Source organism: Salvia miltiorrhiza, chromosome 8 (assembly GCF_028751815.1).
Source record: "Salvia miltiorrhiza cultivar Shanhuang (shh) chromosome 8, IMPLAD_Smil_shh, whole genome shotgun sequence".
Classification (NCBI taxonomy): Eukaryota; Viridiplantae; Streptophyta; class Magnoliopsida; order Lamiales; family Lamiaceae; genus Salvia; species Salvia miltiorrhiza.
Genome location: NC_080394.1, coordinates 2,024,007 through 2,042,622, shown reverse-complemented (window position 1 = coordinate 2,042,622; position 18,616 = coordinate 2,024,007). Strand labels below are relative to the sequence as shown.

Below are 18,616 nucleotides of genomic sequence, written 5' to 3'. Positions count from 1 at the left end.
TGGTTGGAACATATTTCACAAATACTCTTGTGCAACCGTTTGCACCGTGCAACTGGTTTCCAGAATGACACTACTTTAACATACAAATGACACATCTTCAAGTGTCATTTGTATGTTAAAATAGTGTCATTCAAAAACCAGTTGCACGGGAGAGTGCATCGACATATTTTTGTTGCCAGGCGAATATGATAAATTAGGTCTTATTTTCCTGTACGGAGAGAGAGTATTTAAAAATCTACTGACAGTCTGAACAAAATAGAAATTTGAAGTGACGAGAATGTTACAACTTCAACACACGAAACCACTTTCTACATGCAGAAAAGGGGCACTCTTCTTGCAAATGTCGAGGATCAATTCAAATCTAATATTTAGGTGGATTTGATCGAGACAAACACATCCCAATAACTTTGTATCCTGTTCAACTTGGAATCAGATCACTCATTTGATTCAGCCCTTGCCTGATTAATTTTCCCGGCAAACTCAGCTACAGCTTCAGATACGGTCTCGTCTACATCCAACTTGTAGAGGTTTCTCGGCGGAGTTGATGGAATTTGTTGGAGGTTTTCGCAATCGTTAAGCACAAGGTGCTCGAGACTAGGAAAACAATCATCCGATGCCTCCCAAGAAACTAAATCTGTGGTTCTAATCAACAGGAATCTGAGACGGCCAAAGCCATCCTCAGCTCTACTGCTCCAAGATTCCCCAAGGAATGCATTGTTTTTCAACTTCAGGATCTCGAGGCTTTCAATCTTTCCCAATGTCGACATACTCGCCCATTTCAAGTATGTGCCTGACAGTGTGAGCCACTTTATAGTTGGTGGGAAACGGTATGGATCAAGCTGAATTTCTCTTGCGGGTTCATTCACCATCTTCAAATTTTCAAGGCGCTCCAATTTCTTCAAGGAGTCGGCATCTGAAAGATCAGCTAAGTTGCCTCGAATCCCCAACCTCTTTAGGTTAGGGGCCCTAGTGAACACATCTTTCGTGCAACTCACGGGAGCAAATCTAGTTAGTGTATGAAGATCTTTGCCTGCTTCACCTTCTCCTTTCATGGCTAGGAAAATGGCTGCTTTTGTCACCAAATGCCGCAGCTTTGACATCCTCCATATATTAGCCTTCACTTTAACAGAAGCCGACTCAGTATGCACTACCAGAGTTTCTAGGTAGCACAGCGACGAGATGGTTTCAGGGATAACATCAAGATTATCACAAGACAGAGAGATGTACCTCAGATTCATTAGATTGTACAACATGGTGGGAAATTTAGTGAATTTAGCCACCTTGCACTCGAAAATCTTGAGCCACTTGAAGGATTTATGGATGGTGGAAATGTGCTTTGGATGAAGGACGGCTTTGTCTTCCTCGTTGAGACATAGAAGGGAACGAACGTGTCGTTCCTTTCGCGCAGTGGAAAGGAATTCGGGGAGATGGGAGTTGATACAGAGACGACGATGATATGGTGCGAGAGAAATTAGACCATCAATGGCCCCTCCTCCAGAACTTTTGATCTCATGGTAAAACTCTAGCTCTGCAGCTTTATATTTGCAGAATGCATACATGAACTTGTGAAGACGGCACGTTTTGATTTCGCCGTTGGGATAAATCTTACCAGCAATGACCAAGTTTCTGTTTACAAGATCAGACAAAGTCTGCTCCGCGGCTTCCTCCGGGGTGGCACTCCGATTATCTTGTATCAATCTCTCGGCAATCCACAAGCGAGTCACTGTCGAGGCAGGGATCTCGTAATCTTGAGGAAACACTCCCAAATACAGGAAGCAATCTTGCAATTGTTGAGTTAACGCAGTGTACTTCAGCTCTGTGCTCGTGAATATACGTCGCTGGTCATGATCTGTGACATGCACCATCACATTCTCAGACACCTTCTTCCACCACTGCTCGTTGAGATACTCGGCTGCTGCTGCTGCTGCTGAGGACGCGACCCCAAGCCTCGCCCCAACTGCAGCAATTGCAAGTGGCAATCCACCACAGTTTTGGGCTATAGCTCTGCCCGCGGATCTCAATGTCTCAGGGCACACGCCGAGCCTGCCAAATACTTCCCGCTGGAGTAACTCCCAACTTTCCTCATCATTTCGGAATCTCAGCCTCATCACATGAGGCTCCCTCATAACATAAGCATTGCAAGTGGTGATCAGGACTTTGCCACACTTTGGCAACAAGAGCATGATATTGCTCAAGGACACGTCGGTCCATACGTCATCCAGGACTAACAAGAATTTGCTCATCTTCAGACAGGCTCGAACTCCATCGATTAACTGATCATCGCTAATCTTGCCACTTTCAGCAAATGCATCGAGAAAATGAAGATATGATTCCACGCTGCAGGTCACTGAAGGCATAGATAGCTGGGTCCTTACATCCTCATAACCAGCCACGCCCTGTTTGATATATTCTTTAATGATGTTGAGATACAAATCCCTGCGGCTGAAGTGGATAGGAATATCAACCCAAATGCGAGTGGGGAATTCTCCCTTAATTTCCTCATTTTGATAAATCTTCCACGCCAGCGTCGTCTTCCCTATGCCAGGCATGCCGGTGATGGAGATAACATCAACTTCCTCCGTTTTTTTCATGAGATTTTTTCGTAAAGCTTCTTCCTCTTTTGCAAAACAATCAATCTTGGTTTGTCTGATGGGCAGAACCTCATTGTTTAGCTGCACTGAAGGAACCTGTAAACATATAATAGCATCCATATCCAACGAAAGCATTCATATCAACACAAAAAAAGAATTCCAACAATTACATAAGACAAGTTAATTAAAGGACTTAGAAGTCTGTTGTGAAATGAACTAATGCCAACATCAAATTACTAGAACGACTTAAACTTTTGTTTGATATTTTTTACAAATCTAAACAAACACAAGTTCTCAATTAAGCCTTTCAGAAATCGAGGAGCCAATTGGAACAAATAGGCAAGAAAGGCGTATCTGACTCTTATCCCTATATCTTAACACACAATAAGAAAGCAATATTAAATAAATCATACTCCCTACATCCGCGATATCGTTTTCATATTATGAATTACACGAGTTTTAATAAAAGTAGTGAATAGTAATAGATAATAATGAATATTGTAGTGAGTGGAGTTTGGGTCCCTCTATTGTTGTGAGTGTAAGTTTGTGGTTCCTACTTCTCTATAAATGAAAGTGGAAACGATATTGCGGACGGATCAAAATGGCAAATGTGGATACGATATCGCGGACGGAGGGAGTACTACTTTTTTATCTGAAAATTTAAATCATATTTTTGCTGCTAACACTGAAACCTCATCGGTAATTAAATAGCTAAACTCAAGTGTAGGTTACAACCACCATTCCTCGGGTTCAGTTTTTTTTAAGTGCTTATAGCTCGATCAAATTTAATTACTTCATGTAATATGTAATTAGTTTTAGTAAATAAGTTCGATATATAAATGTGAATATTTCTATTAAAAAAAACATGTCATGTATATATACATGGATTAATTCTGATATTTGAAGTATATAAACACTAATTATGTATATTCACAAATCACAAGTAATCATAATTATACACATGTAGAAATTCCCAAGAGTCATTATTATGAGATTTAAAAGTATTCTTATTATTAACACTGGCCTTCAAAAACACAGATACATCAGCTAGAAAGGGAAAGAAAAAAATGAAGCAAATAACTTCAATTAAGAGAGAGAAGCTCAGTTGTAGGTTGTAGTAGGTGATACCCGATTGGCTTTGGTGGGCTGCTTTGGTTGGAGTTGCAGATCTCTATATACCCCGATCATGCGACGCATGGGCCGTAGCCTATGCTGCCGAATGGAGTTGATCTCTTCTACCAGTTCGGTACCTAGCCGTAGGCCGCCGTAGGTAGTATCGTTGGCCGCCAGGTGGATCAACCATGATTCTCTGATGTCTTGGGCATCATAAAGAAGCTCCTTGATCTGCCTCTTGAGATGTATTTCTTCCCGACACTCGGCCACCTGATCCCCGTCCATTTCGTGAAGGGCGGCATTTAAGAGCATGAGATCATTGTCCAGCCTCTCGACCTCATCGCCTGCCGCACTAAGTCGATGAACGAAGAAGGAAACAAAGGCTGCACCCATGAAAGGAAAAGCTCTGGAGAAGAGAAAATTTGTCCTAGCTAGTGACGATATTGCCCTTCTTGGTTTCAATTTGTACATTGTACTTCTCTTTTCAACCATATATTAATATAGAGAGAAAGGTTACATAGAGAATGTTAAATATTTAGAGAATGAAGAATACGTCAAAAATTAATAGCAAATAAGTCTATAATTTCAATGAACAAATCAATTAATGTACTGTATGGACAAACATTTTGGTCTAGGTTTGAATCCTGAGGGGCAAAATTTTCAGTATATTTACTAAAATACGTTTGTTCATAAAATTTATAGATTTATTCGTTATTCTCCATTTTCTCGAAAAATATAATTCTCTATGAAATCTAGGAAATTGTTCCAATGAGATCCCTCATATATGGTGAGATATTAAATAATAGATGATCAAATAAAATAACATTAATTACACGTAGAGTATGTTCATTCTGCTAGTTAAATAAACAGCTCAAACCATAGTACTCCCGGATGAGAGAGAGAGCAGCTTCATAATCTACAGGCAACGAGCAAGGGCGGCGGAGACAAACATGGAATCCTTTGTCGTATTTATGCAGCAATGGTTCGGTGAAGAATTAATTCAACTGACGCAAGGACATGAGGTAGTAAAGTGGATCGAGTACGAATTGGAGACGCTTATACCTCAGTTGGAAATCACCGATTCCGATTCCGACCAAAACGACTTGACAAATATCATCCGCAAAGCGCAGGTCCTCGCCGAGACTTACAACAAGAGGGTGATGCAGGGAAAGGCTGAAAATTTCAGGAACCCATTCAATATCATCATAATAGGTACTGACTCAAGGAAGCTGCACAAAATCCGCGACGAGATCACCCAAGCCAGGCAAAAATTCTTGAAATCTGCCAAACACGCGCGCCTGGTATCGCCCCTCTCGGCGCCGGAAAACCAGCAACGGATACCCTTTTACCTGAGGCGTTGCATCCATTACTTCGTTCTCTTTCTCCGCGACGTCGAAGTCCCCGCGAGAAGACTGGTGGCCCTGTGGATTGCGGAAGGCTTTGTTCATTCCAAGAAGCACGACAACGAATCCGAAGAGCATATCGCGCAGCGGTATCTTGATGAGCTCATAAATCTGGGTATCATTGTCATCAAACCCAACCCCATCGGGAAGGTGAAGACCTGTGCGATCGCCGCCGCCAGACGAGACGCGGTGTTGGAGGAAGCTACTAAAGCACTCCAAGACAGGGATGGTGAGATACGGCGGCAGCTGGTCGTGGATCGCAACGGCAACGACGCCGCCACCGCCCTTCAAATCGATGGGAAACCGAAAAAAAAACTTTTATCGCGAGTTTACCGAGACGTCACCACCTTGCTTTCGTTCAATACTCAAGAGGGAAGCAAACCGGGGAAGGACATAGGCGATTTCCTCCGCAAATGCATCTCGGCCCGCTGCTTCATCTGGCTGAATGTGCTCGATTTGGAGCGCGTGTTCCGGCCAAGGCTACCCGACACGCTCGGTGCGCTCATCGCGTTGAAGTATCTAGGGCTGAGGTGGACGTATCTGGAGAAGCTCCCGGGCACCGTCGACAGATTGCTCAACCTGCAAGTGCTGGACGTGAAGCACACGTACATAAGCGTTCTGCCCAGTTCGCTGTGGCGGATGGAGTATCTGCGCCATCTGTACCTGAGCGAGGCTTACCGCACCAGGTTTCCCAATCCGACATCAAAGGTGACTCTGACAGCTCTTCAAACGCTTTGGGGCGCCTTCGTTGACAAGGACACCCGCGTGAAGGAGGGATTGGATAGACTGCTAAACATTCGGAAGCTGGGATTGTCGTGCAGGTCGAGGGCATTTCTCTGATACATTCTAAGTTCTTTGCAGACGAGAGCTCCACTCTAAAATCATTCTCTCTGTTTCTACACACTACACTCACAATATTCATCTACATCACTTCACTGCATCAATAGCCACATCCAAAACACCTCTAACCACTTCCACATTTGATAACAAGGAGGGATTGGATAGATTGCTTAACATTCGGAAGCTGGGATTGTCGTGCAGGTCGAGGGCATTCTCTGATACATTCTAAGTTCTTTGCAGACAAGATCTCCACTCTAAAATCATTCTCTCTGTTTCTACACACTACACTCACAATATTCATCTACATCACTTCACTGCATCAAATAGCCACATCCAAAACACCTCTAACCACTTCCACATTTGATAACAAGGAGGGATTGGATAGATTGCTTAACATTCGGAAGCTGGGATTGTCGTGCAGGTCGAGGGCATTCTCTGATACATTCTAAGTTCTTTGCAGACAAGATCTCCACTCTAAAATCATTCTCTCTGTTTCTACACACTACACTCACAATATTCATCTACATCACTTCACTGCATCAAATAGCCACATCCAAAACACCTCTAACCACTTCCACATTTGATAACAAGGAGGGATTGGATAGATTGCTTAACATTCGGAAACTGAGATTGTCGTGCAGGTCGAGGGCATTCTCTGATACATTCTAAGTTCTTTGCAGACAAGAGCTCCACTCTAAAATCATTCTTTCTGTTTCTACACACTACACTCACAATATTCATCTACATCACTTCACTGCATCAATAGCCACATCCAAAACACCTCTAACCACTTCCACATTTGCTAACAAGGAGGGATTGTGGTGCAGGTCGAGGGCATCCGGAGATACCCAAATGGCGGCCCAGTTGGAGGCTATCGACAAATGGATCTCGCGTCTCAAGCATCTGGAGACTTTAAGGCTGAAATCACGGGACGAGAACAACGAAGCTGCGGATCTGCATTTAACCTCGTTGGAGAGGAACCAGAATCTCTCCACGGTTTACTTGCTGGGGAAGTTGAAAATCTCTTCCATCCTCTGTGAACTCCCTGCTTGCCTCATTGATATTACGCTTTCGGGTTCAGAGCTGAATCTGGACCCCATGCGATTTCTGGGGAGTCTTCCGAATCTCATGATTCTTCGACTGCTGGATCGCTCCGTGGTGCAAAATGAGAATTTTTGTTGCCTGAGAAGAGGATTCCGCAAGCTTAAGGTTCTTTGGATCTGGCAGCTGGAGAGCCTCAAGAAGTTCGAAGCAGAGGAAGAGTCACTGCCTTGCTTGGAGGAACTGGAGATCAGATCCTGTAAGAATTTGATAAAGCTTCCTGATCGACTTCAACAACTCAGAAATCTCAAGGTCGTGAGGTTGACAGGTATGCCGGCGGATTTCGTGCAGAGAGAGGAGATCAAATATGCTGATGTTGCTTATGTTCTTAAATATGATCAATGCATACTCAGAAATACGCGAACTGCCGCTTGATCGATCTCCATCTTCTTTTGAATGATTTCAGTTGTTTGTTTTTTGCTATTAGTCAGAAAACTACGGTAACGTTTGATCTGCATTTTCATTTTTGAATGATTTTAGTTGTTTGTTTTGTTATTGAGGTTATGTTCGTGAACTATTAGTACTCAGAAATACCCAGGACTGGCTGGACTATAAGGTCCCTTTATATATCAATAAACATTTTATATACTCCATTCGTCCCAACTTTTAGTATCTGAGAGTGACACAGGTTTTAATAAAGTGATTGAATGTGTTATAAGTGGAAAAAATGTCTCACTTTTTATGTGAATGTTAAAATAATTAAAATAAAACAAGAGTCGCACTTATTTTTACTAAAAATAGAATTGGATATCAAAATATGGAACGTCCAAAAAAAGAAAGTGGATCCAAATAGTGAAACACATGAATGAATATGTTGAAATACACTTGCCACGTAATTATTCATAAACAAACCATTTTTTCTGCCCATAAATTAATTAAGAGATACTTCCTTCTTCTACGATATTGTTTTCACATTGTGGACGACATGAGTTTTAAGAAAAATGTGAATAGTAGTTGATAATAGTGGATAGTAGTATGAGTGGAGTTTGGGTTCCATTATAATTAAATGTGTGAAGGAAAATAAAGTGTTATATGAATTCTACTGCTATAAATAAAAGTGAAAATGATATTGTGGACGGATCAAAATGACAAAAGTAAAAATTACATCGTGAATTGAGGGAGTTTAATATTTTAATGTAGATGTCAAGTTTCCAACTTATTCATGTTCACAATTAATCCAACAACTATTTTAAACTAATGGGAATCTTCTTGGAATAACAAAACAATGATGTTGTTGGCTTATATTAGCACAAATCATAGTACAGGCTGGCTTGGGATATTTCAATTAACAAAAGGTCAAACAAACATAGATATTTCTTTATAAGAAAAATATTAAAAAAAAAAATCAATCACATATAGACCATGTAAAATAAATCATGTTACAGGCTATAATAAATTATTTGGGTTCATTAATTCAAAGTTAGAGTATATAACTTTTTAAATTTTAATTTTTCAATGATAAATATTAATTAGAATTTATAATATAATATTAATTTTTATTTTTATAAAACATAATTTATAAAATAAAGAAATGAAGAGTGGTATACGTGGTACACACTATATTTTGGGACGGAGGATCCCATCTATTTGAAAGGTATATCACATGGTTGAAAATATAGAATATGCAACTTGTCAGTTAATTATTAATTTATGAACCTTTAATTCTTCTCGTGCGAATAATAATCAGACAGTTTTTCAGCTTGATGTGTAAAGTTACTAGGTTAGTTTTATGCAATAATTATTTGAACTAAAGGGAATCTTCCAGAGTTGTTTTCCTGACACACACAACATAAATATTTCAGTAATTTTATAAATAATGTACCATATAATATTCCATTATCATGACTATGATTTGCCTACCTTAAATTTCCATTATTTTAATTTGTATCACATTGCATATATCTGTGTCCACAAATGACTTAACTTCAAGTTGATGATAAAGTTATCATGTTTAGAAACTTCGAAATAAAATGTACAAGAAGCCCAAGCTTGCAAACAGCCTAGCCCATAACTTAAAATTGATATGTGTACACCACCTCGCAGAAGTCAAAATTTGATGAAAATTGCTCGTCATGAGAAAAATCAGGCGAGCACTAAATTTGTATATTTAAATTTAAAAAAATCTTGTGAAAAAAATCAAAAAATACCGAAAGTTTATGTATTACATGCAAATAACTCTAAAATTAATTTATTTGAAATTAATAAATAATTTATAAATATTAAGTGTGAACTATTTGAAATTATAAGTGACGGAAAAAAAATTCTAAGTGGACGGCGTCCCCACAGCTGCTGCGCGTGGGTGGTTATGGTTGTTAAGGTGTGATCAGAAAGAGTTGACGGAATTTCAAAAATAGTGTTCCCTTCGTGCACGAAAGAACTTCTTATCTTTCCTTTTTGGGACGTCCACAAAAAAACTTTCTACCTATTTTTGAACTATACTCCACCATTTATAATTACTCTTACTTTCATTTTTTTCACAACTCTCAATATTAACTATAATACATTTTGAGGAAATGTTGTTTAGCTCCAACAATTGGGGATGCCCTAACAGTTTATAAATTTCCAAAAAAATAAGTTTTTCAAGCAATACCAACTTATTTCTTTAATTAGGATTTTAATTCACTAACTATAATTTTTTCTTTCTAAATTATAAGCTCAATATGCCAAATATTTTGACAATTTTTAACTCTTGAGACCTTATATCTTATTAGCTCTTAATATATTTTATAAGCTATAAATTTTATAAAACTCTCCAAAATAGATTTACCCAAATACCCCCTTGATAGCATCGTATACTTTTTTTGGTTGGACCAATGGAGTTCAAAATTGTATTAGTGCCTCGATTTGTAATAGTTCGTAGAATATTTGCATACTATGTGAGGAGTTAATTTAATTAATTCAAAAGGTTTTCTGGTTCAAATTTCAGTTTCATACGAAAGTCAACAAAAATAGGTCTTTCTTTAATTATAAGAACAATATTAGATATCATAGATTCTTAATACAGGCCGGCTTTGGATATTTGAATGTGATAATCTAGAATATTGTCAATTAATTATAATTAATCAACACTTTAGCATGACGTTAAACCCAACCACTACGATTAGTTTATAAAATATTTCATTTAAAGACTTAAAAGTCATGGGAATCGTCGGGAGTTGTTTTTCTTCATGTCGTTCCTAACAACCATAATATAATAAATACAATTTTAAATAAACTTAATATGTTTCATATAGCATTTATGACAAGTATTATTTTATCAAAACCGATCAGCTATCCACCGTGGGCAAATATAATGTGTCCACCGCTGATTTCGTTTTATATTTCACAGCATAACTTTCTCAAAGCCAACACAATACATGAATATATATAAGTAAGTAGTGATTTCAACTGTCTTAGTTGTGATGTTAAATTTCTGATGTTTCACATAAAAATGAAGTCTTATTTTAGAAATGGTAAATATTAAAAATGGTATATCATTTTGAATTTCAAACTATACCTATTTTATTAAAAATGTCTCAAATGATTAGAAATGTTAGTAAAAACCACCAATTATCCGTGTTTTATAAAAAATATTCCAAAGGTACATCACATGAATGAGAATATATAACTTATCAATTAATTATATCTTCCAAATGACAAAAGAAAAACAAAAACTTTTCTGTTTGATGTCTCATATTCAAATCCATTGTCACGCTATCATTAAAAATTTATGTTTCCCAATAAAAGAAAAAGAAAAAGAAAAAGAAAACAAAAACAAAAAACTAATTAATCATCTCACATGCTGGGTTTTAACATTCCAGAGGTGCATTATATAAATGAAAATATATAATATGTAATTAATCAATTATACTATACTCAACTTGTGCTTGATGTTGATATTAAAAACTAATCAAAATTAATCATCTCACAGGCTGGCATTTGATATTCCAATGACATGAATGCAAATATGGAGTATTTTAACTTATCAATTTAATTATTTTTTGTCAACTTTTCTGCTTGATGTCTAAAGTTAAACAACTATAAGATTAGTTTTATGCAATTACTATTTTAAACTCATGGGAATCTTCGAGAGTTGCTTTCCTTTCACACCGTTCCTGACACATAATATAAAAATATTCAGTAATATCTATAATATGTATCATATAATATATTGCATTATTAAGACTATAATCTGCATAATTTAGACTTTCTTTTATGGGTGACGTGAAAGCCATTACATGAATGAATGACGTAAGTAAGTTTTACCTAAAAAATAAAGTAAGTTTAATTTCAATGACTTAGCTATAAAGTTGATGATAAAAATCTAATGTTCAGAAACTCAAAATAAATCATTGTATGAGTATTACATAGGCCCAATCTTGCGCCAGCCCAGTCCAGCCCATCAGTTATAATTTGTTTTAGAATCCAAGGTTGTGAACCTTTTTAGACATTAAATTAATGGTTATTTACGTATAAATTACTAAACTTTCAATAAATTATCATTTTGTATATAAATTTTAAAATTTTTATTAAAATTACTTAATTATTATTTTTTCTCATTTTGCATATTCGTCCATTTTTCAACCAAATTTTAGGTATGAAACAACGTCATTTCCATCCGACTATACAATACGATGTCAGTTCTATTTTTTCACAAGGTCAAACATATTCATGTCAAGCGAATATATTTATACCATGTCACCACGATGAAAAATAGATGAATATGCAAAATGACAAAAATTAATAGTTGAATAATTTTAATAAAAAATTTAAAATTTATGTGCAAAATGAAAATTTATTGAAAATTTAATAATTTATATGCAATTAACCCATAAATTAAATGATAGTGTATTCATATATGACAAAAAAGGGGATTATTTGTAGTTTATGATCTGATATGTATGAATTACGAAGAAGCCCAACTTTAGACATCTTAACAAAGTAAAAAATGATAAATAAATAAAAATAGATGAAATTTATATTAATCTCTAATAAAAGATAATTATTTTATTAGTGTTTAAGAATCAGCTAAATTGGTTAATCTTTCTTGTCAATTTTCAGATTAGCACTTTACAGTTGCTTTCGAGACTTAAATTGCAAAATAATATCCGCAGTAAGTTTGGGCCGTTTGGCGTTTGCTTTCATTTCATTTCGATTTTTATTTGTTTTGAGAGAAATTTCATGTTTTTTTTGAATTTTGGGCTAACATTCTGATTCTGGCAGTTTAACTGTCACTAGCCCGTAGAAGCCCAATAGTGAGCTATGGGCTGATTTAGGTATATAAAATAAGCCCGCCTCAGCCAATTTCTTGTAATGGGTTAGGTTCAGAGTCTTGTCGAGGCCTGGGCCAAGGGTGATTTATGGATGAATATTTATTTTTCATTTTTATTTAGGGTTTATTTTCTTTTTTTGCAAATATATCGTAACAATAAGGAATAACAAAATATGGAAATTTTCTATTATATTTTAGTGGTACTCCTTTTATTTTTATTTTTTATCACAAGTTATTTAAAGTGGAGAAAAATATAAATCATAAAAAAGTACTATTATCACATTTACCAATAATAATACTAATATACTATTATGAATTGAAAGAAAAAAGAACAATTCAAAAGAAAGGAAGGGAAAATTAACTGCCTAATTTTTTATTTTATTTTTTCATATTGTCCGAGAAAGTTTATATTAGTATATATGAAAAGAGTGAAAAATAATAAAAATATTTATTTCTATCGTTTTTCATTAAAGAGAAACACGATTAAATTGTTCGTTTAGGATTTTGCAAATATAAAACTACAGGTCAAGACCATGAGATCAAAATGTCAAGGGACGTAAACTTTAAAGAGCCTTTAATTTGGAGGATTAGCCTTGATCAATAAAAATAGTTAGTTTTGGTTTTGATTTTTATCCAATTGAAAGAGTGAGATTGGAGAAATCCTATATCATTAAATATAAAAATATTCAACCATACATCTTATCAATCATGTAATGTAAACACCCAATAAATTATCCAAATATAAAGAAGATCATTGAGATCATCAAACCTTACCTTAACACTCTTGTCCAAATATTCACATCTTTGTGTTCTGAGTTATAATTAGAAATTTTGAACACAATTTCAGCCCTACTCTAGAGAGTATAAGCCAAACACTACTTTATTTTTAATCTTTGAAGCTTATTTTTTATTTTCACAAGAAAATGTATACTCCCTCCGTCCCACGAATCTTGACACGTTTTCCTTTTTGGGCCGTCCCACGAGTCTTGACACGTTTCCTTTTTGGGTAATAATTATTACATTCTCTCTCCTACTTTATCACCTTTATTATATTCTCTCTCCTACTTTATCACTTTTATTACCTTCTCTCTCCTACTTTATCAATTTTATACTTTATTAATTACACACTTAATACACTAATTTACAACACCTTAATTCCCGTGCGGAACCCAAACGTGTCAAGACTCGCGGGACGGAGGGAGTATTTTAGTATATATTAACTCAAAAATGAAAACCAAATAAAAGACAAAACACTCTTTTTCCTACATTCATAGCGCCCCCACCATGTTCAAAGAAGACCCAAGCTCCAAAGCCAATTGGCTTGCATGAATCAACTCCTGTCGAAATCCATTTCTTTCCTTCCAATCCTCAATGAATCATTTCATCAAACACCAACCCCGCATCTCCATTAATCGAGCTCAACAAATTCATGGACGTGGATGCCCCAACCAAAGAGCACAACAAATGGAAGATTCTAGAACTCCGGGCGCTGGTTCTCGTCAGCCTTTTCCTCCAACTCGTCCTCGTCGCCGTCGGAAGCCGGAGAAAATACACAAAAAAAAAATGGGTCGCCGCAATCATCTGGCTCTCCTACCTCTCCGCCGACTCCGTCGGCACCCTCGCCCTCGGCGTCCTCTCCCAGGCCAAAGGCGACTCTAAAAACCTCTACACAATAACCGCGCTGTGGGCGCCATTCCTCCTGATGCACCTCGGCGGCCCGGACACCATCACCGCCTACGCCATGGCCGACAACGAGCTCTGGCTCCGCCATTTCCTCGGGCTGCTCGTGCAGGCCTCCGTGGCCGTCTACGTCTTCTACCGGTCTTTCACGCGCGCGCACTTGAATTTCTTGTGGATGCTGATTTTCGTGGCCGGTGTTGTTAAGTACGGGGAGAGGAGCTGGGTGCTCTTCTCGTCGAGCAAGGACCGCTACCGCGGCTCGCTGGTGTCGCAGCCGGATCCAGGGCCCAACTATCCTAAATTCATGGACGAAAAGGTTTCGAAGGAAAAGGAAGGCTACAGAGTCTCTCTTGGGAAAGCCGTCGACTACATCTTCTCCTCGTCTCCGATTTATCCGAATGAAGCAGGCGCTGACGAGACTTTCCTCTTGAACAAGGCGTCTTCTTTCTTCGGAACATTCAAGAAGCTTTTCGCGGACTTGATTCTCACCTTTCAGGTAGGTTTGTAAACTATTATGCAATGCTCAAGAAAAGAAAAAAGATAGTGTTGTAAATGAATCGAACATTCAAATTCTTTTTTCAATATATTTTAAACAATAGTAATTCCTTTTTTTAATATATTCTAAATAATAATATTCAAATACTTAATACACTAACTAGTAAATACATTATACTATAATATAAATATAAATATATATTTATGCTTAAATATTACTCCCTCTGTCCCGGCCAAGACGCTATATTTGCTTTTCGACACGGGATTTAAGGAGTTGTAGATTAATGTTTTAAGTGTGTAATAATAAAGTGATAAAGTAGGGGAGAAAATGTAATAAAGTGATAAAGTAAGAAAGATAATGTAATAAAGTGATAAAATAGGAAAGAGAAGATAATAAATTAAGAAATACTTAATTAGTGTTAATTAAGTGTTTAAAATTCCTTATTTTTGCCAAATATAGAAATGTAGCATCTTCGTTGGAACGACCCAAAAAGAAATATGTAACATCTTGGACTGGACGGAGGGAGTATAAGAATTGAACATCATAATTTTATTTTTATATCAAATAGAAAAATTATACTCCCCCGTCTCACAAAAACACGAACATTTGTAGGTGTCACGAATTTTAAGAAATGTTAGATAAAATTGTATTGTGAGTGGAAATATGATTTCACTTTATAAAAAATAGAGATAAAAAGTAAAGGATTGTGGTGAGACACTGTACAAAAATATAAATGTACATGATTTTGTGGGACGTGGGATGCTCCAAACCTACAAAATGTTGTGATACGAATAGAGTAAAATTATCTGATTCATGTATACAACACTATTTTCAGGACAGAAAAATCAGCGTTGATTTCTTTAAAAGGTTGGAATGGAAGGATGCTTTCAGCATAGTTGAGATTGAACTGGGATTGGTATTCGACTTTGTTGATTTGTCTTGATTTATTCCTTGGCAGCCTTTGTGGAAAAAGGAAATGGTTGGTGATCCACAATTGCTTTCGGTGGCATGCAATTGTTGAAATGGTTGGTGGCATGCAATTGTTGAAATGGTTGGTGGCATGCAATTGTGGATTTGTTTAATTAGTTTTTCTGCCTATATAAGGCATTAGTGCCGAGGGAAAGAAAAACCACCAGAACAATCCCAACACAAGCTTAAGCAAGACATTGCTTCATAGCTTATCTGTAAATCTGTTTCTTCTCCATAAATCAGTATCTGTATATCTCCACATATATATATCCGTTCTCTTCTCTGCCCGTGGACGTAGCCATTTTGGTGAACCACGTAAATTTGTGTCTTCTTTACGTTTTATTCTTGTTTGTGTTCTATAATCCTATTCTGTCACAACAAACTGGTATCAGAGCCACGTTGGTGGCAGATATTTTTCTGATATTTTTCGCTGTTACTATTCACGTGAATAGTGAAAATTTATCGGAGCCTTGTTTTTTGAACCAAGGTTCATTTCCGCTCTGTTAGGATTTTTTTTTTGAGCAAATCAAGAATGTCTGCTTTCAACGTAAAAGTTGACAAATTCGACGGGAGAAATAGTTTTGGCTTATGGCAGATCAAGATGCGATCTCTGCTAAAGCAACAGGGATTGTGGGCGCCTCTATCAGAAAAATCAAAATCAGATAAATCAAATTCTGATGACAAAGAAGAGTGGAACACCCGAGAAGAAAAGGCCCACTCGACGATCATGCTATGTCTGTCTGACGATGTTATCATCGAGGTTGCTGATGAAGAAACTGCCGCTGGTCTCTGGATGAAGTTAGAGAGTCTCTACATGACGAAATCTCTAACCAACAAGTTGCTCCTGAAGCAACGCCTGTTCCGATTACGCATGCAGGAAGGTACACCCCTTCGGGATCATCTAGACAAATTAAACAAAATTTTGCTAGATTTGCGTAATATTGATGTTAAAGTAGAAGATGAGGACGCTGCTTTAATACTGTTAGTATCTTTACCCGAGTCGTATGAGAATTTTGTTGAATCTTTTATTACTGGGAAAGATAGTCTGTCTCTGGAAGATGTTCGATCTGCACTCCACAGCAGAGAGGACCGTCACCAGGCAACTGGCTCGATCACAGAAAACCAGGCATCCGGACTGTTTGTCAAGGGTAAAGGACAGAAGAAATTTGGGAAGAAATCTGGGATGCCGAACCATAAAGGTTCAAAAGGTCCTAAACCTGAAGACTTATGCAACTACTGTAAAGAACCAGGGCACTGGAAAAATACTTGTCCTAAGAAGAGGAAGCAGACGAAACAAGACGGTGCCGGCGGTTCTGCAGCTGTAGCAGAAAATGACACAAATTCTGAAGAAGATCTGGCCTTAGTTGCAGCAGAACACTCACATCGTAATGATGTGTGGGTTCTTGATACTGGGGCATCATACCATATTTGTCCTACGAGGGAGCTCTTCTCGACCTATGAGCAAATAGATGGAGGCAATGTTTCCATGGCCAACAGTGCTGTCTGCAAGGTGGTTGGAATGGGCTCAGTCAGGATACGGACAAATGATGGGGAATTCTGCACCTTGAAGGAAGTCAGGCATGTTCCACAGATGACGAAGAAACTGATATCATTAAGTCTCCTTGCCGAAAAGGGTTTCAGTTTCGAAGGTCGAGGTGGAGTTTTGCATGTTTGTAAAGGTTCAAAGGTGGTTCTGAAAGGCTTGAAACGTGGTACCTTGTATTATCTACAAGGTTCCACTGTGACAGGTTCTGCTGATGTTGCATCATCCGAAGTTCAGACCAAGGACATGACCAGGCTGTGGCATATGAGGCTCGGTCATATGGGAGAAAGAGGGATGCAAATTTTGTCCAAACGGGATCTTCTTTCTGGGCACAAAGTGCAGAATCTTGAATTCTGCGAACATTGTGTGTTTGGAAAGCTTCATCGCAGCAAGTTTCCAAAGAAGGCCGTTCATCAAACCAAGGGGACTCTCGACTACATTCATTTGGATTGTTGGGGTCCGTCACGTGTAGAGTCTATTGGAGGCCACAGATATTTTATGTCTATGATTGATGACTACTCAAGAATGACTTGGGTAATTATCATGAAACACAAAAGTGAAGCCTTCAAGAGGTTCAAGCAGTGGAAGGCGTTGGTGGAAAATCAGACTGGGAAGAAGATAAAGCGGTTGCGAACTGATAATGGTATGGAATTCTGTTCGTCTGAATACAATGAGTTCTGCAAAGATGCAGGGATTGCTCGACACCACACTATTCGACATACACCGCAGCAGAATGGTGTGGCAGAACGCATGAATCAGACATTGCTGGAGAGAGCGAGATGCATGCTTTCGAATGCTGGTTTGCCTAGAAGATTCTGGGCAGAAGCCGTAAACACGGCATGCTATCTGATCAATCGTGGTCCTCACACTGGCATTGATTGCAAGACACCTTATGAGGTATGGTCTAATAAACCTGCAGATTATTCGCTGTTAAAGGTTTTTGGTTGTAATGTTTACTATCATGTTAGTGAGGGTAAATTAGAGCCAAGAGCTAAGAAGGGTATATTTGTTGGTTTCGGGGATGGAGTTAAGGGATATAGAATCTGGTCACCTGTAGAAAATAGAGTTATTTTAAGCAGGAACGTGGTCTTTGTTGAGAATTCTATGCTTAACCCCACTGTAAAATCCATTGGTGTAGAAAATTGTAGTAGTGTTGATAAACAGGTGGAGCTGCAAGATTTTCTCGATAAGAGTAAATCACAACTCCAAGGTGGAGAAGATCAACATACTACGTCTGAAATATCTGAAACCTCAAATTCAGATGTTCATCCAGAAGCTCGCCAGACAAGCATAGCTCTTGATAGAGCTAGGAGAACAGGCGTGAAACCTCCTGAGAGGTACGGTTTTGAGGATATGGTGACTTATGCATTACAAGTCGCTGACGAGGTTGAAGAGGAAAATCCAGACGCAGGTGAACCATCGACATACAAAGAAGCTGTTTCAGACAGCGAGTCGGCTCAATGGCTTGCTGCAATGAAAGAAGAAATGGAATCACTTGCCAAGAATCTAACTTGGGAGCTGGTCAAACGGCCTAAGGGGAGGAAAATAGTTACTTGCAAATGGATATTCAAGAGGAAGGACGAGACTACACCTGGTGAGGGTGTGAGATACAAAGCTCGGCTAGTTGCA

At 37.8% G+C, this 18,616-nt stretch overlaps 2 protein-coding genes across 2 annotated transcripts; one reads left to right on the top strand and one right to left on the bottom strand.

Moving 5' to 3' along the window:
* Positions 1-186: 186 nt before the first annotated feature.
* Positions 187-4,178, bottom strand: LOC130999887 (putative late blight resistance protein homolog R1A-10). The gene is made up of 2 exons (XM_057925577.1): positions 3,720-4,178; positions 187-2,687 (listed from the first exon to the last, which is right to left on the bottom strand). Exons 1-2 carry the CDS (start codon positions 4,173-4,175, stop codon positions 435-437), a joined length of 2,709 nt encoding a protein of 902 aa, XP_057781560.1. The 5' UTR covers positions 4,176-4,178; the 3' UTR covers positions 187-434.
* Positions 4,179-4,597: 419 nt separating this feature from the next.
* Positions 4,598-7,651, top strand: LOC130999886 (disease resistance protein RPM1-like). Its single transcript, XM_057925576.1, has 2 exons — positions 4,598-5,928; positions 6,775-7,651. Exons 1-2 carry the CDS (start codon positions 4,655-4,657, stop codon positions 7,421-7,423), a joined length of 1,923 nt encoding a protein of 640 aa, XP_057781559.1. The 5' UTR covers positions 4,598-4,654; the 3' UTR covers positions 7,424-7,651.
* The last annotated feature ends 10,965 nt before the right edge of the window (positions 7,652-18,616 follow it).

Bases quoted from the DNA above. Each gene is read 5' to 3' on its own strand.
- LOC130999887 (XM_057925577.1), bottom strand. From the start codon at position 4,175: ATGTACAAATTGAAACCAAGAAGGGCAATATCGTCACTAGCTAGGACA. The intron at 2,688-3,719 runs GTATCACCTACT...ATATGTTTACAG, and splicing joins AGCCCACCAAAGCCAATCGG to GTTCCTTCAGTGCAGCTAAA.
- LOC130999886 (XM_057925576.1), top strand. From the start codon at position 4,655: ATGGAATCCTTTGTCGTATTTATGCAGCAATGGTTCGGTGAAGAATTA. The intron at 5,929-6,774 runs GTCGAGGGCATT...ATTGTGGTGCAG, and splicing joins AAGCTGGGATTGTCGTGCAG to GTCGAGGGCATCCGGAGATA.